This window comes from Hypanus sabinus, chromosome 26, assembly GCF_030144855.1.
Source record: "Hypanus sabinus isolate sHypSab1 chromosome 26, sHypSab1.hap1, whole genome shotgun sequence".
Taxonomy (NCBI): Eukaryota; Metazoa; Chordata; class Chondrichthyes; order Myliobatiformes; family Dasyatidae; genus Hypanus; species Hypanus sabinus.
The window spans coordinates 13,860,051-13,882,526 of record NC_082731.1 but is presented as its reverse complement, the minus strand read 5'-3'; the positions used below and the strand labels follow the sequence as shown (position 1 = coordinate 13,882,526).

Here is a 22,476-nt window from a genome sequence, read left to right as displayed (position 1 = left end):
AATACTGTGCTGAACATTTACTTTCAAAATTACTAGGGTTACCCATAGCTCTCTATTTTTCTAAGCTCCATGTACCTATTCAGCGGTCTCTTAAAAGGACCTATTGTAATCCTCCTCCACCACCCATTCCACTCTCTGCGTAAAAAAAAAACTTAACCCTGGCATCTCTGTACCTACTTCCAAGCACCTTAAAACTGTGTCCTCTCGTGCTAGCCATTTCAGCCCTGGGGAAAAGCCTCTGACTTTCCACTCGATCAGTGCCTCTCATTATCTTATACACCTCTATCAGGTCACCTCTCATCCTCCGTCGCTCCAAGAGAAAAGGCCGAGTTCACTCATCCTATCCTCATAAGTTGCGCTCCCCAATCCAGGCAACATCCTTGTAAATCTCCTCTGCACCCTTTCAATGGCTTCCACATCCTTCCTGTAGTGAGGCGACCAGAACTGAGCACAGTTCTCCAAGTGGGGTCTGACCAGGGTCCTGTATAGCTACAACATTACCTTTCGGCTCCTAAACTCAATCCCACGGTTGATGAAGGCCAATGCACCGTATGCCTTCTTAACCACAGAGTCAACCTGCGCAGCAGCTTTGAGTGTCCTATGGACTCGGACCCCAAGATCCCTCCGACCCTCCACACTGCCAGGAGTCTTACCATTAATACTATATTCTGCCATCGCATTTGACCTACCAAGTCTATCTGGGTTGAACTCCATCTGTCACTTCTCAGCCCAGTTTTGCATCCTATTGATGTGCCACTGTAACCTCTGACAGCCCTCCACACTATCCACAACACCTCCAACCTTTGTGTCATCAGCAAATTTCCTAACCAATCCCTCCACTTCCTATTGCAGGTCATTTATAAAAATCATGAAGAGACAGATCCCAGAACAGATCCCTGAGGCACACCACTAGTCACCTACCTCCATGCAGAATGTGACCCATCTACAACCATTCTTTGCCTTCTGTGGGCAAGCCAGTTCTGGATCCACAAAGCAATGTCCCCTTGGATCCCATGCCTCCTTACTTTCTCTTTAAGCCTTGCATGGGTACCTTATCAAATGCCTTGCTGAAATCTATATACGCTATGTCTACTGCTCTTCCTTCATCAATATGTTTTGTCACATCCTCAAGAAATTCAGTCAGGCTTGTAAGGCATGAGCTGCCTTTGACAAATCCATGCTTACTATTCCTAATCATATTATGCTTCTACAAATGTTCATAAATCTTGCCTGTCAGGATCTTCTCCATCAATTTACCAGCCACTGAAGTAAGACTCACTGGTCTGTAATTCCCTGGGCTATCTCTACTCCCTTTCTTGAATAAGGGAACAACATCTGCAACCCCCGCCCCCCATCTTCTGGAACCTCTCCCATCCCCATTGATGATGCAAAGATCATTGTCAGAGGCTCAGTGAATATTGAAGCAATATTAAATCCCTCTGCAATCTCCTCCAGTTCCATACACACTTTTCCACTGTCACACTTGATTGGTCTTATTCTTTCACATCTTATCCTCTTGCCCTTCGTATACTTGTATAATGCCTTGGGGTTTTCCTTAATCCTGCTCGCCAAGGCCTTCTCATGGCCTCTTCTAGCTCTCCTAATTTCATTCTTAAGCTCCTTCCTGCTAGCCTTATAATTTCTAGATCTCTATTGTTACCTAGTTTTTTGAACCTTTTTTATGTTTTTCTTTTCGACTAGATTTTCAACAGCCTTTGTACACCACGGTTCCTGTACCCTACCATCCTTTCCCTGTCTCATTGGAACGTACCTATGTAGAACCCCACACAAATATCCCCTGAACATTTGCAATATTTCTACTGTACATTTCCCTGAGACATCTGTTTCCAATTTATGCTTCCAAGTTCCTGCCTGATAGCCTCATATTTCCCCTTACTCCAATTAAACACTTTCCTAACATGTCTGCTGCTATCCCTCTCCAATGCTATGGTAAAGGATATAGAATTGTGATCACTATCTCCAATATGTTCTCCCACTGAGAGACCTGACACCTGACGAGATTCATTTCCCAAAACCAGATAAAGTACAGCCTCTCCTCTTCTGGGCTTATCTACATAATGTGTCAGGAAACCTTCATGAACACACCTAACAAACCCCAACCCATCTATACCCCTTACTCTAGGGAGATGCCAATCAATATTTGGGAAATTAAAATCTCCCATCATGACAACTGTTGTTATTACACCTTCCAGAATCTGTCTCCTTATCCATTCCTCTCTGTTCCTGTTACTATTGGATGGTCTGTATAAAAAAAAACACCCAATAGAGTTGTTAACCCCTTCCTGTTCCTGACTTCCACCCACAGAGACTCTGTAGACCATCCCTCCATGACTTCCTCCTCTTCTGCAGCCGTGACACTATCTCTGATCAACAGTGCCACGTCCCCACCTCTTCTGCCTCCCTCCCTGTCCTTTCTGGTACTCTAAGTAACCATTCCTGCCCCTGAGTCATCCAAGTCTCTGTTATGGCCACAACGCTCTAAACTCATCCGCTTTGTCTGTGGTACTCCTTGCATTAAAATAGACCAATCTCAGACCATCGGTCTGAGCTCTATCACCTGCCTATCCTCCCTCTCACGCTGTCTAAAGCTTTCTCAATTTGTGAGCCAACCGCCTCTTCCTCTGTCTGTGGTTCACTTTGGATCGAGGCAATTCAGCCTCATTGTGGGTCACTGTGGTCAGAAGCCATTCAGAAACAGAATCAGGTTTATTATCACCAGCACGTTTGTTAACTTAGCAGCAGCAGTTCAAAGCAAACCATAATCTAGTAGAGAAAAATAAATAAAATAATTAATAATAACTAATAAACAAGTGAATCAATTACATATATTGAAGAGATTATTAAAAACATGCAAAAACAAAAATACTGTAGATTTTTTTAACAAGTGAGATAGTGCCCAAAGATTTAATGTCCATTTAGGAATTGGGTGGCAGAGGGGAAGAAGCTGTTCCTGAATCACTGAGTGTGTGCCTTCAGGCTTTTGTATCTCCTACCTGATGGTAACAGTGAGAAAAGGGCATGCCCTGGGTGCTGGGGGTCCTTAATAATGGACACTGCCTTTCTGAGACACCGCTCCCTAAAGATGTCCTGGGTACTTTGTAGGCTGGTGCCCAAGGTGGAGCTGACTAGATTTACAACCCTCTGCAGCTTCTTTCGGTCCTGTGCAGTAGACCCTCCATACCAGACAGTGATGTCAGCCTGTCAGAATGCTCTCCATGGTACATCTATAGAAGTTTTTGAGTGTATTTGTTGACATGCCAAATCGCTTCAAACTCCTAATGAAGTATAGCCGCTGTCTTGCCTTCTTTATGACTACATTGATATGTTGGGACCAGGTTAGATCCTCAGAGATCTTGACACCCAGGAACTCTCTACTTCTGATCCCTCTCTGATGATTCGTATTGTTCCTTCAACTTACCCTTCCCTGAAGTCCGTAATCAGCTCTTTCGTCTTACTGACATTGAGTGCCAGGTTGTTGCTGCAGCACCATTCCACCATCTCACTCCTGTACGCCCTCTCGTCACCACCTGAGATTGTACCAACAATGGTTGTATCATCAGCAAACTTATAGATGGTATTTGAGCTATGCCTAGCCACACAGTCAAGGGTATAGAGAGAGTAGAGCAGTGGGCTAAGCACACACCCCTGAGGTACGTCAGTGTTGATCATCAGCGAGGAGGGTATGTTATCACCAATCTGCACAGATTGTGGTCTTCCGGTTAGGAAGTCAAGGATCCAATTGCAGAGGGAGGTACAGAGGCCCAGGTTCTGCAACTTCTCAATCAGGATTGTGGGAATGATGGTGTTAAATGCTGAGCTATAGTTGCTGAACAGCATCCTGTGTTTGTGTTGTCCAAGTGGTCTAAAGCCGTGTGGAGAGCCATTGAGATTGCGTCTGCCATTGACCTATTGTGGCGATAGGCAAATTGCAATGGGTCCAGGTCCTTGCTGAGGCAGGAGTTCAGTCTAGTCATAACCAACCTCTCAAAGCATTTCATCACTGTCGATGTGAGTGCTACCGGGCAATAATAGTTAAGGCAGCCCACGTTATTCTTCTTGGGCACTGGTATAATTGTTACATTTTTTAAGCAAGTGGGAACTTCCGCCTGTAGCAGTGAGAGGTTGAAAATGTCCTTGAATACTCCCGCTGGTTGGTTGGCAGAGGTTTTCGGAGCCTTACCAGGTACTCCATCAGGACCTTCCGCCTTGCGAGGGTTCACTTTCTTTAAAGACAGTCTAACATTGGCCTCTGAGACAGAGATCACAGGGTCATCAGGTGCAGCAGTGATCTTCACAGCTGCAGTTGTGTTCCTCTTTAAAAGCAAATATAGATGTTGTTGAGTTCATCAGGTAGCGAAGCATTGTGGCCATTCGTGCTATTGGGTTTCGCTTCGTAGGAAGTAATGTCTTGCAGGCCCTGCTGGAGTTGCCGTGCATCCGGTGTCACTTCTAACCTTATTGGAAATTGTCTCTTCGCCCTTGAAATAGCCATCCAGAAATCTTGCCTGGTTTTCTGGTACAGGCCTGGGTTGCCGGACTTGAATGGCACAGATCTACCCCTCAGCAGACGACGTACCTCCTGGTCCATCCACGGCTTTTGGTTTGGGAATGTACTGCAAGTTTTCGTAGGCACACTCTCATCCGCACAGGTTTGAATGAAGTCGGTAACAACTGCAGTATAGTTATCCAGGTTCAAAGATGAATCCCTGAATACAGTCCAGTCCACCGATTCAAAGCAGTCCTGTACGTTCCTGTGCTTCTACTGTCCAAACCTTCTTGGTCCTCACTGCTGGTGCTGCAGTCTTCAGTCTCTGCCTGTACTCAGGGAGTAGAAGTACAGCCAGGTGATCAGACTTCCTGAAGTGAGGGCGTGGAAAAGCACGGTAGGCATTCTTGATGGTGGTGTAGCAATGGTCCAGTGTATTGTTTCCTTTGGTATTGCAAGTGCTCTGTTGATGGTAGTTGCTTAGTGATTTTTTTTTCAGACTGGTCTGGTTAAAATCTCTCAAGATGATGGTGAAAGCGTTAGTGTGCTCTGTTTCGTGTGTGTTGATCCCATTGCTCAGATTATTTAAACCCTGCTTGACGTTGGCCTGAGGTGGAATGTAAACTGCTACCAGAATGACCCCAGAGAACTCCTGTGCTAGGTACAAAGGACAGCACTTTACTGCTAGATATTCCAGGTCTGGTGAGTAGAATTGGGACAGCACCGATATATTTGTGCACCAGGAAGAGTTGATTATGAGGCATACTCCTCCACCTCTGCTTTTGAGAGACCCAATAGATCTATCCTGACAGTGTATAGTAAACCCGTCGATCTGAATCGCTGCATCTGGTATGGAAGGGGATAACAAGGATTCTGTTTAAAAAAAGAGAACACACGTGGTCCTAATATACCTCTGATTCAGCACCCGAGCTTTGAGAGCATCAATTTTATTCACCAGAGTCTGCACGTTCGCCAGAAAGATAGTCGGTACAGGGAGTTTAAAAACTCTCGTTTCCTTAAACACACTTGTCACGCCGATCTCCGTGTCCTCCGTGGGCCCATCTGACCACAATCAGTGTTGTTTCCGTTGGTTTTAAGCACCGATAGTTTTTGTTGACTGTTCTAAACTTGGAAGCAGTTGTGCTTTTAGAATGTGTCATGTCCATTGCGAGTCGAGTCACGCTGAGGTGCCCTGGAAGTAAATTCGCCTGCATTGTCCGTGGTTGACAGCAGAGAGAGGGCATTGTGGATGATTCTCAGTGCAGAGGCCATTCAGTTACATTGTCCGTGGTTCACAGCGGAGAGAGGGCATTGTTGGTGATTATCAGTGCAAAGGCCATTCAGTTGCATTGTCCGTGGTTCACAGCAGATACAGGGCATTGTTGGTGATTCTCAGTGCAGAGGCCATTCAGTTCCATTGTCCGTGGTTCACAGTGGAGACAGGGCATTGTTGGTGATTATCAGTGCAGAAGCCAGTCAGTTACATTGTCTGTGGTTCACAGCGGAGACTGGGCATTGTTGGTGATTCTCAGTGCAGAGGTCATTCAGTTACATTGTCCGTGGTTCACAGCAGATACAGGGCATTGTTGGTGATTCTCAGTGCAGAGGTCATTCAGTTACATTGTCTGTGGTTCACAGCGGAGACTGGGCATTGTTGGTGATTCTCAGTGCAGAGGTCATTCAGTTACATTGTCCGTGGTTCACAGCAGATACAGGGCATTGTTGGTGATTCTCAGTGCAGAAGCCAGTCAGTTACATTGTCTGTGGTTCACAGCGGAGACAGGGCATTGTTGGTGATTCTCAGTGCAGAGGCCATTCAGTTACATTGTCGATGGTTCACAGCGGAGACAGGGCAGTGTTGGTGATTCTGAATGCAGAGGCCATTCAGTTACATTTTCTCTGGTTCACAGCGGAGACTGGGGATTGTTGGTGATTCTCAATTCAGAAGCCATTCAGTTACATTTTCTCTGGTTCACAGCGGAGTCTGGACATTGTTGGTGATTCTCAGTGCAGAAGCCATTCAGTTACATTTTCTCTGGTTCACAGCGGAGTCTGGACATTGTTGGTGATTCTCAGTGCAGAAGCCATTCAGTTACATTTTCTCTGGTTCACAGCGGAGACAGGGGATTGTTGGTGATTCTCAATTCAGAAGCCATTCAGTTACATTGTCTCTGGTTCACAGCGGACACTGGACATTGTTCGTGATTGTCAGTGCAGAAGCCATTCAGTTACATTGTCTCTGGTTCACTCCGGAGACAGGGCATTGTTGGTGATTCTCAGTGCAGAGGCCATTCAGTTACATTGTCCGTGGTTCACAGCGGAGACAGGGCATTGTTGGTGATTCTCAGTGCAGAAGCCATTCAGTTACATTGTCGATGGTTCACAGCGGAGACAGGGCATTGTTTGTGATTCTCAGTGCTTCGTGGAGAGAGGCCCTTCAGCTGAATTTTCTTGTGTGAGTTCACAGTTGAGAGAGATTCAAGGTAAGTGTGGCATTCAAATATGATGTCAGAATACAGTATTAATGGGAATATTCTTGGCAGTGTGTAGGATCAAAGGGATTTTGGGGTCCGAGTCCATTGCACACTCAAAGCTGCTGCTGCGCAGGTTTTTTCTGTGGTTGAGAAGGCATGCGGTGTTTTGGCATTCATCAATCGTGGGGTTGAGTTTAGGAGCCGAGAGTTAATGTTGCAGTTATATAGGACCCTGGTCAGACCCCATTTGGAATACTGCGCTCACTTCTGCTCACCTCACTACAGGAAGGATGTGGAAACCAGAGAAAGGGTGCAGAGGGGATTTACAAGGATGTTGCCTGGATTGGGGAGCATGCCTTATGATAATAGGATGTGCGACAGAGGAGGAGAGGTGACCTGGTAGAGGTGTATAAGATGGTGAGAGACATTGGTCGTGTGGATAGTCAGAGGCTTTTCCCCAGGTCTGAAATAGCTAGCATGAGAGGGCACAGTTTTAAGTCGCTTGGATGCAGGTGCAGAGGAGATGTCAGGGGTAAATTTTTTTACGCAGAGAGTGGTGAGTGTGTGGAATGGGCTGCTGGTAGCGGTGGTGGAAGTGGATACGATAGAGTCTTTTAGGAGACTCCTGGACAGGTACACGGAGCTTAGAAAAACAGAGCCTATGGGTAACCCAAGGTAATGGCAAAGGACCTGTCTTGTGCTGTTGGGTTACTGTGACACTGAGATAGAGTGGCGGGTGTGAATGGACTCAGTCGGTAAGTCGCAGATTGGTGAAAGTGGCTGTTAGTAAAACGATCCCCTTCATAGGCTGAGACATCGAACCAAAGATGTGGGCTCTCCAGTTGCAGCAGGCTACCCCTGGGGCATTGTGCGGCATTCCAAATGCTCGCAAATACAGCAGTCCGGGAGCAGTTCACTCGATTTCCCTTCTCACCAGAGTGCTGTGAGTATTTCAACCAACATTACAAATCCCGGAAGGAGAAAACAATGTCGTTTATTGTCGGATGAGCTGGTAAAGTGGAAAACCTGATACAGAATATTCACAAAGAAATAACCCAATTGCTAAAAAAAAGACATGCTGTTGTCGGGTCGGGATGAGAGCTGCCATGGCCGGTTCTCTGTGGCAATTTGCAGTGCCGAGCGCTGTTGAACTGTGAAGCCCCGCGGGTCTGTCCCGCCTCCCCGCACACGGATGCCGGAAAAGCCCCGTAGGTCGGTGCCACCCCCCCCCCCCGCACACGGATGCCGGAAAAGCCCCGTGGGTCGGTGCCACCCCCCCCCCCCGCACACGGATGCCGGAAAAGCCCCGTGGGTCGGTGCCAACCCCCCCCCCCCCGCACACGGATGCCGGAAAAGCCCCGTGGGTCGGTGCCACCCCCCCCCCCCCCCCGCACACGGATGCCGGAAAAGCCCCGTGGGTCGGTGCCACCCCCCCCCCCCGCACACGGATGCCGGAAAAGCCCCGTGGGTCGGTGCCACCCCCCCCCTCCCTCCCCGCACACGGATGCCGGAAAAGCCCCGTGGGTCGGTGCCACCCCCCCCCTCCCTCCCCGCACACGGATGCCGGAAAAGCCCCGTGGGTCGGTGCCACCCCCCCTCCCTCCCCGCACACGGATGCCGGAAAAGCCCCGTGGGTCGGTGCCACCCCCCCTCCCTCCCCGCACACGGATGCCGGAAAAGCCCCGTGGGTCGGTGCCACCCCCCCCCTCCCTCCCCGCACACGGATGCCGGAAAAGCCCCGTGGGTCGGTGCCACCCCCCCCTCCCTCCCCGCACACGGATGCCGGAAAAGCCCCGTGGGTCGGTGCCACCCCCCCCCCCCCCCCCCGCACACGGATGCCGGAAAAGCCCCGTGGGTCGGTGCCACCCCCCCCCCCGCACACGGATGCCGGAAAAGCCCCGTGGGTCGGTGCCACCCCCCCCCCCCTCCCCGCACACGGATGCCGGAAAAGCCCCGTGGGTCGGTGCCACCCCCCCCCCGCACACGGATGCCGGAAAAGCCCCGTGGGTCGGTGCCACCCCCCCCCCCTCCCCGCACACGGATGCCGGAAAAGCCCCGTGGGTCGGTGCCACCGCTGCGGGTTTCCAGCACCTGCAGTCACGTGTCGCCGGATGACGCAGCGTGTCCGGACCGGAGGCGGGCGCAGGGCGCAGGCGCGGGCGCGGGCGCCGGACAGCGGGCATGGCGCCCCGAGTGTCTCCGCGTCCGGGAGCCCATCGGCTGAGCGGCGGGCGGCGCAGCCGGGACCAAGGAGCAGTTCCCAGCGGGGGGAGAGCCGGTACGGGCGTCAGAAAGAGCGCGGGCGGCCGCGGCGAGGACGAGCCGAGCCCCTCCCCCCCCTCACCTTCCACCCGGGACCCCGGGGACGTTCCGGTCGGGCGCCGTGGAGGCCCGAATGCGCATGCGCGCTGGTGGAGTAGTGCGGTTGCTGTCGCGTTTGGAATTGTGGTTAAAGAGACGGCCATTGATTCCCCCTGCAACCCGGATTCGGAGCTGGCGGTGGGTGCTTCCAGACCCCGCCGAGCTATCCATACACCAAGGAGAAGTAACGACTGGAACTCTTGCATCAGTCTGGCTATTAAAAAAAAGTTATATTTCCGACCCACTGAACTCGCGCCTATACACCTCCACACGATTTTCTCCCCCCTTGGTTCAGTCCTTTCCCACCTCCATCTGTGACCCTTCACACACTCTCGATTTCTTCAATTCATCCCCTGGCCCTGATCACCTCGTTTTCACCATGCATGTCTAGTCCCTATATACTTCCACCCCTTCAGGAAGATCCAAAAGCTCTCTGCTTCTTTCTAGACAACAGACCTAACCACTTCCTCTACACACCACCACCAATCTCCTCCATCTGCTGGAACTGGTCCTCAACCATTTCTTTTTACCCCTCCCATTTTCTCCAAACCTAAGGCATAGTCACAGGCATCTGCATGCTTGTTTTTTCATTGGTTACATGATACAGTCAGTTTTCCTGTCCGACACTGGCAACACTCCCCAAATCTTTCTGCACTATAGTGACGACTACTGCTTTCTGCACAATGTCAATTTCATCAGCTTTACTCCCCAACTTCCACCCATCTCTGACTCCTGTCTCCCCTTTCTCAATCCTTCTGTCTCCACGTCTACTGACTCTCACAGCTAACAATTATACGGCTTTCCAACATGCCACTTTCAAAAATGCTGTTCCCTTTCCTCAGTACCTCCATCTCTGCTGCATCTGTTCTCAGGATGCCTTCCTTTTCTGAGAGGTCCTCTTTCGTCAAAGAATGAGGTTCCTTTCCTCTGTCATTGATGGTAACCTCACTTACATCTCCTCCATTTCCTGGACATCTGCCCTCACCCCACTTTCCCGCGCAGTAGCAGAGGTTGAGTTCCTCAAGTCCTCCCCCACCACGCCATGAGCCTCTGCATCCAGAACATCATTCTCCATAACATCCACACCTTCACAGGATCCTACCACTAAACCTGTCTTTCTTCCCCCCCCCCCCCCACCCTTGCTTTCTTTAGGGATTGCTCTCCCCTTGTTCACTTGAATTTCTAGTAACTTCTCCCCCTTCTCGCTTCCATTCCCCATTCTGATCCCCTCTGATCCCTTCTCTTCTCTCTTGCCTATCACCTTACCCTGCTGCCCCTCTTCCTTCCATTTCTGCCATGGTCCACACTCCTATCAGATTCCTCCTTATTCACCTTCCTGTTTACCCTTTACCTTTTCCACCTATCCCCCCCCTCAGCTTCTCACTTCATCCCTTGCTCACCCACCTTCCCCCTCGCATGGCCTAACCCATCACCTGCCAGCTCGTACTCCTCCTCCTCCTTTTTAGTCTGACTTCTTCCCCCTTCCTTTCCAGTCCTGACGAAGGCTCGGCCCGAAATGTTTACTCCCCTCCGCAATTCTGCCTGACCTGCCGAGATCCTTCAGCGTTTTGTCTGTGTTGCTCTAGGTTTTCAGCATCTGTAGAATCTCTTGTGTTTAAGAGGAACTGAATTATACTCCCAGTCAGTAAAGAAATCTCTGTCTTCTGCATACCAAGTTATTAGTGGTACCAGAAGATGTGAGAATAATTGTGAACTGGAACTTTAATAATTGTTTTCTTCAGTTGGAATTACACCCAGAGTAGAGGTGAGGGGTTATCTGAGAGAGGTAGATGAGAATGTGGGGAGAATAGTTAATGGTACATTTTGTATCAATAGATGGTGATGGTCAGTATGATAAAAAACCATCAAAGGACCTATTTCCATCCCGTATCTCCCTATGATTCTATAACAGATTTTTGATCTTGCAAACTGAAGAATAGAAATCACTGGATTTCGGCGGTTGGGCGGACTTTGAAAGGAGACTATTAACGGAACTGGAATCGGAGGTGGTATACTGGTGTGAATTGAGGTCTGTGGGACAGACAGAGATCAGGAGAGCAGGGACAACTGGGTCACCAGTCGCTCTTCATTTACAACAAACTGCAGTGTTTCTGTTGCTCACAGTACAGAGGTGAGTGAAAGAGGATTGCACGGGTTAAAACTGGCCCTCTGGAAGATCAGAATGGTAATCCGTGAGCGTAGCTAAAAAGATGGGGGAGCTCTTTAATGAATTTTTGGCATCTTTATTTACTCAGAAGGCTGACACAGAATCTTATCAAAGTGAGGCAAAGCAACATCGATCTCATGGATGTGAAACAGATTACAGAGGAGATGTTTGCTGTCTTGAGGCAGATTAGGGTGGATAAATCCCCAGGGCCTGACAAGGTGTTCCCTTGAACCCTGAGGGAAGCAAAGTGCAGAAAATGCAGGGGCCCAGCAGAGATATTTAAATTATCATTAGTGACAGGTGAGGTACTGGTGGATTGGGGGACAGCCAATGTTGTTCCACTGTTTAAAAAAAGGCTCTAAAAGTATACCAAGAGATTATAGGTTGGTGAGCCTGACATCAGTCATGGGGAAAGTTCTGAAGGACCAGATATCAAAGTGTGTGGATAGACGTGTCTACCCAATCTTGAAGAGTTTTTCAAGGAAGTGACCAGGGAAGTGGATGAAGGCAGGCGGTGGATGTTGCCTACACGGATTTAGCAAGGCCTTTGACGAGGTCCCGCTTGTGGGGTTGGTCAAGAAGGTTCAGTCTCAGCATTCGAGATGGGGTGGTAAATTGGATTGGACATTGGTTTCGTGGGAGAAGCCAGAGGGTGGTAGTAGATGGTTGAAGCAGGGACTGCGGGAGTGCTGTGTTACGTAATCCCGTAACTGGATCACTTATCAGCAAAGAGAGAGAGGTACGTTGAAGTCTGATGGTACTATTTTTAAAAGTATTTATTGACAAAGGGGAACAAAAGTAAGATTAATGCAAACATACAGATAATATACGTCGTCAATACTAAATCTAAAGCGCAGGTATGATCATAACCAATAAAACATATCTCTATCGTTGTCTAGGGGATAATGTATTGTCCGATGGAAATATAGAAGTCATTAGCTTGTTCAGGCTGCAGCGTTTTGGGTTTAAGAGAGGGAGGCGTTTAAATTTGCCCAGGTCTTTTATGATGCCAATCCGTTGAGTCAGGGGAGCGGGTTTGTTGGCTAAAAAGCCGTTTTCCGTGGTTTCAGCCACCAATTCCAGCCACGGAATTGAACGCACGTGGCTTGGTTTCCGATGACCGTCTGCTGTTAAGTGGTCACTGAACGTTTCTTCTGGTGCGTCTGAGGGGTTGTTCCTGCAGCCCCTCTTTTATTCTGACTTGCAGGGTCGTAGATGTCAATCAGGTTGGGGGTGATGCAATCTCTCCCTCAACCAGCCTGCTTTGCCCGAGGGCATTCACGTAGCAGAGCATCTCAATCCACAAATCTGTCTCCAAGAGACAATAGCCATGTCCCGTAGCTTTACATTGCTATGGGGGGGAGGGAGAAACGTGACATCCTGCACGTCTCCCCCTCATGTCTTGGGGCCCCCCCTTTTGACTCAACCCAACAGTGATCTGGCGATTCTCACAAAGGAGGGTCTACGGACGTAACAGCTGAGTCTGTCGTTGTCATCAATATCGTTGATCTGGATTATAATGTGGTTACTGGATCAGCAAGTTTGTGGATGACACCAAGATCGGGGTGTAATGGACAGCGAGGTTACAGTAGGGTCTGGACCAGCTGGAAAAACGCAGACAAATGTGAGGTGTTACACCAACCAGGGTAGGTCCTACACAGTGAACGGTTGGGCACTGATGAGTGTGGTAGAATACAGATCCATAATTCATTGAAGGTGGCATCGCAGGTTGACAGGGTCGGAAAGAAAGCTTGGCCTTCATAAATCAAGGTATTGAGTACAGGTTGTTATGCTGAAGTTGTATGAGGCATTGTTGAAGCCTAATCTGGAGTATTGTGAGCAATTTTGGTCACCTACCTACAAGAAAGATGTAAATGAGGTTGAAAGATTATATGGAAAATTTACAGGGATATTTCCAGACCTGGAGGAACTGAGTTATGAGGAAAGGTTGAATAGGATAGGACTTTATTCCTTGGAATGTAGAAGAGTGAGGGATGTTTGATAGAGGTATACAAGGGGTATAGATAGGGTAAATGCAAGCAGGCTTTCACCATCAAGTTTGGGTGAGACTACAACTAGAGGTCATGGGTTAAGGGGAAAGGGGAGGTTCAAGGGGAACATGAGGGGAAACCTCTTCACTCAGAGAGTCGTGAGTGTTGAACAAGCTGCCAGCACATGGTGCATGCAAGCTCGATTTCAACATTTAAGAGCAGTTTGGATAGGTACATAGATGGTAGGGTTTGGGGGTGGGGGGTGGGTTTATGGTCCCGGTAGTCAATGGGATGAGGCAGTTTAAATGGTTTTGGCATGGACTAGATGGGCTAAAGGGCCTGTTTCTGTGCTGTAATTTTCTGTGACTATGCATCGAACCTTCAGGGACCGAGGGGCAAGATATTTTTGTAGGTGAACATGAGTGTGCTATGGACTCGGACCCCAAAATCCCTTTGATCCTCCACACTGCCAAGAATATTACCGATTGACCCTGCAGCGGATAGTGAGGTCAGCTGAGAAGATCAACGGGGTCTCTCTTCCCGCCATCACAGACATTTACACCACACGCTGCATCCGCAAAGCAAACAGCATTATGAAAGACCCCACGCACCCCTCATACAATCTCCACTCTGTCCTGCCGTCTGGGAAAAGGCACCGAAGCATTCGGGCTCTCACGACCAGACTATGTAACAGTTTCTTCCCCCAAGCCATCAGACTCCTCAATACCCTGAGTCTGGACCAACACCTTGCCCTATTGTCTTGTTTATTATTTATTGTAATGCCTGCACTCTTTTGTGCTCTTTATGCAGTCCTGGGTAGGTCTGTAGTCCAGTGTAGCTTTTTCTGTGTTGTTTTTTTACGTATTTCAGTCTAGTTTTTCTACAGTGTCATGTAGCACCATGGTCCTGAAAAACGTTGTCTCATTTTTACTGTGTACTGTACCAGCAGTTATGGTTGAAATGACAATAAAAGTGACCTGAATTGGCTTGAATTGTTCTGAATTACTGCCCTGTAACCATTGACAAATATTTTTGTTATTTCACAGGATATTGAAGGTGGAGGAATTGCAGATGGGAATTTCGGGTGCAATATCACGTCGGATCGGCAGTCTCACTCAGTTCACCAGAACCTGAAAACCAGCCGCCGGTAAATATGGAAGAAGATCTGCCTGTGCGTTTCACTTCCGAGCTCAGGGTGTCCGATCGCAGGCAGTGAGACGCTCGCTGTTGCAGGGCACCGACTGGGACACAGCTGCAGAGACGCCACCCTGATTAACCTGGGCAAAGAGAAAACTCGCTTATTCATGGATTTTTCATGAACCTGTTTGCAAAGAAAGCGCATGATTTTTCTGTAAGTCTCTGAAGGGGGCAGCGGGTCATCTAGTGCTGATTGCAAATAGAGTGTCCGGTACGACCGGAGACCGTGTGTGACACACTTGGTGGGGCTTCAGCTGATCTGTGAACGGGGATGTGTTAGCCAGTGAAACTATTTCATTGCTCGGACTGCATATTATGATGTGATCCATTGCCCCGGAAAGATCGGAGGCTTACGCCTGCTTTTTTTTTCCCCAGCGTTCTGTCATCATTTTCACTGAGTTCCTGGGGAAACATTGTCGCCCTGTTCAAGACGCATGGAGGGATTCGCGCATTCCTCCTTCCTGATCAGGCACCGGCGGGTTCGCTCTGGGGAGAGGCTGTTCTCCTGCTTTGAGTGCGGGAAAGGATTCACTCAATCATCTCACTTACTGTTGCACCAGATAGTTCACACTAGGGAGAGGCCGTTCATCTGCTCTGTCTGCGGGAGGGGATTCACCCAGTCGTCCAACCTGCTGACGCATCAGCGAATACACACCGGGGAGAGGCCCTTCGGCTGCTCCGAGTGCGGGAAGCAGTTCAGTCGGTCGTCCAGTCTGCAGTCACACCAGCGAGTTCACACCGGTGAGAGACCGTTCACCTGCTCTGAGTGCGGGAAGGGATTCACTCGGTCATCAAACCTGCTGACGCACCAGCAGATTCACACCGGGGAGCGGCCGTTCACCTGCTCCGAGTGTGGGAAGGGATTTACACAATCTTCCAAACTGCTGAGTCACCAGCGAGTTCACACCGGGGAGAGGCCGTTCACCTGCTCAGAGTGTGGGAAGGGATTCACTCAATCGTCTGACCTTCTGTCACACCAACGAATTCACACTGGGGAGAGACCCTACACCTGCTCTGAGTGTGGGAAGGGATTCTGTCGATCTTCTGACCTCCTGACGCACCAACGGATTCACACCGGGGAGCGGCCGTACACCTGCGCCAAGTGCGGGAAGAAATTCACTCAGTCATCTCACCTCTGGAGACACCAACGAGCTCACACTGAAGGGAAAGTTTAAACGTTCGATATGTATGTGGGACATTTAAACATGGCAGCTACTGAGCCAGCAGTGCGTTCACAAGTGACTGCAGGAACTGATTCTGCAGTTATTGCTGCTGTTGATCACATCCAGGTTTGGACCCTGGTCACTGGACACATTTGGGTTGTTTCCCCTGGAACTGCAGGTACATTTGTATTCTGCATCGATTATAAATAAATCTGTTCGGTGTGAATGAACTGGGCTTGAGGAGGATGTAGAGAGACTTTGAGGGGATGCGGACAGGCTGAGGGACGGGGAAGAGCACGGCAGGTGGAGTCAAATGTAGGGAAATGGGAGGTCATCAGCCTCGACAGGAAGCTCCCGATGTTAAAGGGATTGTCAGGTGGGAGCTGTGAGCTGTCAGCTCTGACCTTGTTGGCTGGTGGCACAGGTGGGTTGGCTGAGAGCTGCCCGTTGCGGGTTCAGCAGCGTCCATGTGGGCAGAAGATGTGAGGCAGGACTGGGATAGTCTTTACCTCAGTGTCAGTGTGCTACACTCGCCAATGCATACCCTCGGGTCTCCTTCCGAGCTTCTTCATTTCACTTTGATTCCATGCCTTCTTGTTTTCGATTCCTCTATCTCGGGATAAAGATTCAGACCGCTGACAATGAGCAAGCCTCTTATATCACTCCTCCGTCACGTCACACTTCAGCACCGTTTTGCTCCAGATATCCCAGTCTATCCATCTCTCCTCGGAAATGAATATTTCTAGCCCAGGCAACATCCTGGTGAATCTCCTCTGCACACTCTCCAGCTTAATCACGTTCTTACCATAGTCTAGCAATCCAGAATTGCACAGAATATAGCGAGTGCAGACTTCGCAGTGTTTTGTGAAGTTACAATGTAATGTCCCAACTCTTCTCCTAAATGCCCCGACCTAGGAAAGCAAAGTGTGGAAACTGTGGACTTGAATTGTTCTCTGTCCATCTGTGTTCCTTAGCACCCTACCATTTACTGTCCACATTCTGTCCCTCGTTGCCTGCACTAATCAGCACTAAATTCCCTCTGCCTGTACTCCACACAACTTGTCAGCAGTCTTTGCCCTGCCTAAGAGAAACTTCACTATCCACACCACCACCAATTTTTGTGTCATCCTCAAACTTGCTTACTTGCCAACTCCATCAGAATCTCACCACTAAGTACACCGTTCCCTATCCCACTTTCTGCAGGATCACTCCCTTGTCCACTCGTCCCCTCCCCACTGATATCCCTCCTGGCACTTACCTCTGCAGGTGGGACATTCTACACCTGCCAGTCAGGGCTCCAAACTGTCCTTCCTTCACCTGTGAGCCTGTTGGGGTCATCTACTGTACCTGGTGCTCCAAGTGTGGCCTCCTGTATGTCGGTGAGACCCGACACAGATTGGGAGGCCGCTTCGCTGAGCGCCTCACTCTGTCTGCCAGAAAAAGCAAGATCTCCCTCGATCTTAATTCCACTTCCCATTGGCATTCCGATCCATGGGCACCTTCACTGTGACGATGAGGCCACACTCAGGTTGGAGGAGCAACACCTTGTATTCTGTCTGGGTAGCCTCCAACCTGATGGCATGAACATTGACTTCTAGAGCTTCTGGTAATTGACCCTTTTCCTTCAGCATTTCCCTTCTCTCACCTTTATCTCCTTACCTGCCCATCACCTCCCTCTGGTGCTCCTTCCCCCTCCCCTTTCTTCCAAGGTCTTCTGTCCTGTGAGATTCTTCCGTCTCCAGCCCTTTATCTCTTTCATGAATCAACCTCCCAGCTCTTTACTTCACCCCCCTCTTCCTCTCCCAGTTTCACCTATACCACGTTGTACTTCTTTCTCCCCTCTCCCCCCAGCTTCTTACCCTGACTTAATCTTTTTTTGCCAGTCCTGATGAAGGGCCTCAGGCCATAACGTCGACTGTTTAAGCTTTTCCGTAGATGCTGCCTGTCCTGCTGAGTTCCTCTCGCACTTGCTATTTGTTGCTCAGAAAGTGCCTGGGCCATTGGAGCCTTGAGGCAGCGACACTACCAGCTGTGGCTCTGCTGTGTCACAACGGTCATGGGGGAGTTTCAGTATGCAGGTAGATTGGGAAAATCAGGCTGCTGTCACTTTGCTTGTGGTTGAGTCCGCTAGGAAAAGCCAGTTTAAAAAATTAGGGTTTTGTAATGAGTCAGATTTGATTAGGGAGCTTAAGGCAAAGGAACCCCTAGGAGACGGTGATCGTAATATGACAGAATGCACCCTGCGGTTTGAGAGGGAGAAGATAAAGTATGTATCAGTATTATAGTGGAGTAAAGGGAATTACAGAGGTGAAAGAAGAGCTGGAAGGGGACTCTAGCAGGGATGACAGCAGAACAGCAACAGCTGGTGGTTCTGGGAACAATTTGGAAAGTGCACCATAGATATATTTCCCAGTGAGGAAGTATTCTAAAGGGTGGATGAGGTAACCAAGGCTGACAAGGAAATCAAAGACAGTATGAGAGCTAATAATAGAGCAAACATTAGCGGGAAGACAAAAGATTGAGCAGCGTTTAAAAACCAACAAGACAAAATTTTTAAAAAAGCAATGAGAGAAAAGATGAAGGTAAGCTAGCCAATAAGAAGAGAGGGTACCAAAAGTGTTTTCAGATATAAGGGAGAGTAAAAGACAGTGGTGAGAGTGGTATATCGGACTGCTGGAAAATGACACTAGAGAGGTAGTAATGCGGGACAGAGAAATGGCAAAGAAGCTTAAAAAGTATTTTGCATCAGTCTTCACAGTGGAAGACACTAGCAGTGTGCCAGAAATTCCAGAGAGTCAGGAGGCAGCAGTGAGTATAATTGCTATTATGAAGGAGAAGGCACTTAGGAAGCTGAAAGATCTAAAGCTGGATAATTCACCTGGACCAGATGGAGATACTGAAGAGATTGTGAAGACAGTATCTTGCAAGAATCTGGAATGTTTCTGGACATCCCACTCTTTAGGAAGTGATGGTGGCAGAAGACAAATTATGAGCCAGTTAGGAAAACTTCAGTGGCTGTGAAGACGTGGAGTCATTTGTTAGGGATGAGGTCTCGGGACACTTGGAGGCACATGACAGGCCAAAATCAGCATGGTTTCTTTGAGGAAATAATAAGCAGGATTATCAAAAGGAATTGGAGACTGCTGTGTACTTGGCCGAATAAGATAGGAGCCCATGGCTTGACAGGAAATATACTAGTATGGGTACAAGGTTGGCTGACTGGCAGGAGCCAGTGGGTGTAAAGGGAGCCTATTCTGGTTGGCTGCTGGCGACTAGTGGTGTTCTGCAGGGGTTGGTGATGGGAGTCCTTGAAGTTAACTTGCAGGTTGAGTTGGTGGGTAAGGAAGGTATATGCCATGTTAACATTTATTTCAAGAGGACTAGAATATAAAAGCAAGGATGTAATAATGAGGCTTTATAAGGCATTGGTCAGACTGCATTGAGAGAATTATGAACAAGAGGAAATCTGTAGATGCTGGAAATTCGAGCAACACACACAAAATGCTGGAGGAACTCAGCAGGTCAGGCAGCATCTGTGGGGGGGAGAAAGTACATTTGATGTTGTGGGCCGAAACACCGACTGTACTTTTTTGCATAGACGCTGGCTAGCCTGATGATTTCCTCCAGCATTTCGTGTGTGTTGCGGGGAGAATTATGAGCAGTTTTGGGCCCGTTATCTTGGAGAGCATGTGCTGGCAATGGAGAGTCACAAGAATCATCCTTGGCCTGATAGGGTTAATGTACTAGGTGCATTTGGTGACTCTGGAGTTTAGAAGAATGAGGCTGGATTTCAGTAAAACCTATGAATATTGAAAGAGCTAGTTAGAGTGGATGTGGAGAGGATGTTTCCTACGGTGGGGGAGTCTAGGACCAGAGGACACAGATAGAGTGGATGTGGAGAGGATGTTTCCTATAGTGGGGGAGTCTGGGACCAGAGGGCACAGATAGAGTGGATGTGGAGAGGATGTTTCCTGCGGTGGGAGAGTCTAGGACCAGAGGACACAGATAGAGTGGATGTGGAGAGGATGTTTCCTATAGTGGAGGAGTCTAGGATCAGAGGGCAGAGCCTCAGAATAGATGGACGTTGCTCTGGAATGAAGATGAGGAGGAATTACTTTAGGCAGAGGGTGCTGAATCCATGGAGGCCATTGCTTCATTCTGAGACCAAGTCACTGGGTGATTTATGCACCCATGCAGAGCTTGTCAATTTTATCAACTTTTTCTCCGACCTTCCCTGCCCTTAAATACACTTGGTCCATCTCTGACACCTCACCCCCTCTCTCCATCTCAGGAGAAAAACTGTCAACTGACATCTTTTGCAACCCTGCTGATTCTTACAGTTAACTCGACTTCACCTCTTCCCACTCTATGTCCTGTAAAAGATCCCTTTTCTCAGTTTCTTCACCTCCTATTCCCAGGATGCAGCTATCCGTTCCAGGACATCTGAGAACGGGAGTTTTCCGCCCTCCACTATTGATGCAGCCCTCACCTACTTCTCCTCCATTTCCCATTTATCTGCGCTCACCCCACCTTCCTACCATCACAATAGTGATAGAGTTCCTCTTGTCCTTACCTCCCCCCCCATGAGCCCCAGTCATCTTCCACTTCCGCCATCTCCAAAAGGTTCCCACAGCTAAACCTCTTCCTCCATCTGCTTTCCACAGGGATCACTTCCTCCGCAATTTCCTTGACCATTCATCCCTCCACACTAATCTCTCTGATCTCTTTAATAGCACTTACCCCCTCCAAGTGACCTAAGTGCTACACCTACCCGTGCATGTCCTCACCTCACCTCCCAGACCGTCCTTCCGGGTGAGGCAACACTTCACCTGCAAATCTGCCGGGGCTGTCTGTCGCTCCCAGTGCTCCTGACACGGCCGTCTCTACGTTGGGAAGACCCATGGTAAATTGGGGGGCTGCCCCTAAACCATCTGCCACGTGCAGGAGTTCCCTGTGACCGAGCATTTTAATTCCGATAATTCTCATTCCGGCTTGTCGGTCCATGGCCGCCTCCTTTGCCGAGATGACGCCACCCTCAGGGTGGAGGAGAACCCTGGATTGTTATGGATGCTCCATCTGGATTGCCTCCAACCTGATGGTATGAATATTGATTTCTTCTGCTAAGCAAATTACACCCCCCTTCCCCACTCCTCCATTCCCCACTCTAATTGTTCACTTCCCCCTGGGTCCCCTCTTCCTCCCCCTTCTCCCGTGGTCCTCTCTCCTCTCCTGTCAGATTCCTCCTTCAACAGCCCTGGACCTTTCCCACCCACCAGGCTTCACCTATCGCTTTCCAGCTAGCCTCCTCCTCCTTTCCCCCCCCCCCACATCTTTGTTTTGGCATCTTGCCCCTTCCTTCTCAGTCCTGAAGAAGGGTCTTGGCCGGAAACGTCGACCGTTTATTCTTTTCCATTGATGCTGTCTGACCTGCTGAGTTCCTCAAGAATTTTGTGTGTGTGTGTGTGTGTTATATTCAAAACAGAGGTCGATTGGTTCTTGATTAGTAAGGGTGTCAAACGTTGTGGGAGAAGGCAGGAGGAGGGGGTTGAGAGGGATACATAAATCAGCCGTGATGGAATGGCAGAGCAAACTCGATGGGCTGAATGGCCTAATTCTGCTCCTGTGTCTTACGGGCTTTCACACATTGCTGGTCAGCCTGTTAATGTGTAGTTTTTTCATAAATTCCACCATATTTCTTTATTTTTCTGTAAATGCCTCCGAAAGAAGAAGCATCTCACAGAAGCACCTACACGTACTTCGATAACAAATTTTCTTCGACTCCCCACTGCAATGTGGTGGAGCCTCAGCTTCTGAGAGTCTGTGTTCAGGACCTGGATGTAGTGATCAGCTGTATCGCAGCAGATACAGAGCAGTTTGAGAACACAAAACGTGAAGAGGATAGAGACAGGTTAAGGGAGTGGGCAGGTGATAAGGTGTGAGGCTTGGGATGGGAAATCAAAGCAAACATCCTGTGTTGGATCCTGATGCTTTTGTGATTCAAAGATTCATCGGAAGTCGAGCGCGAGGCTTTAAACCTCAGTGGCGTTGTGGTTAGTGCCCTGTTACTGCAAGCTTGGGGCGTCGGAGTTTAACTCTGGCTCCATCGGTAAGGGGTTTGTATGTTCTCCCCGTGATTGTGCGCGTTCCCTCCATGTGTTCCAGTCTCCTCCATGTCCTCCATTTTCCTCCCAAAGACGTAGCGGTTAGTCGGTGAGTTGGTCATCGTAAATTGTCCTGTGATTAGGCTAGTGGTGGGTTGCTGGGTGGCATACCTTGCTGGGCTGGAAGGGCCTGTTTTGTGCTGTAACTCTCAATAAAAGTTAATCAATTAATGTGTCAGTCAGTGTCATCATTACCTTGTTGACTCTCCTGTCCAATAGGATCGCAGACTGAGCACACGCAGATACGCAGAGTATATTGTCCATGTGCAGAGCTACACTGCAAGTGTCTGGGGAGGAAGGAGCGGAGGGTGGATGGTAAAGTGTGTGTTACAGGGTTTTGTTCCTTGAAAACACAGTATTACACTTTCCACATAATACGAAAATGCCTTATCATTTGCCAGGAAATGTACATTGAATATATTATAATTCTAAAGTTTAAAATTTTTTCCCGCCCA

General features: G+C 48.9%; 1 protein-coding gene across 8 annotated transcripts in view; it reads left to right on the top strand.

The window, feature by feature from the left end:
• LOC132381644 (zinc finger protein 239-like) overlaps window positions 1-22,199 on the top strand; it is a 48,854-nt gene extending 26,655 nt beyond the window's left edge. For 2 of the 8 annotated variants that reach the window (XM_059951236.1, XM_059951233.1), the window contains 2 exons: window positions 14,547-14,647; window positions 15,073-22,199. In XM_059951236.1, the coding sequence (XP_059807219.1) occupies window positions 15,132-15,872 (741 nt within the window). In that variant the 5' untranslated portion in view covers window positions 14,547-14,647; window positions 15,073-15,131 and the 3' untranslated portion in view covers window positions 15,873-22,199. Of the gene's footprint in view, window positions 1-9,108; window positions 9,260-11,254; window positions 11,474-14,546 lie in introns of those variants that run through there. The other 6 variants (XM_059951230.1, XM_059951231.1, XM_059951234.1 and 3 more) reach the window with 5 other exon arrangements.
• The last annotated feature ends 277 nt before the right edge of the window (window positions 22,200-22,476 follow it).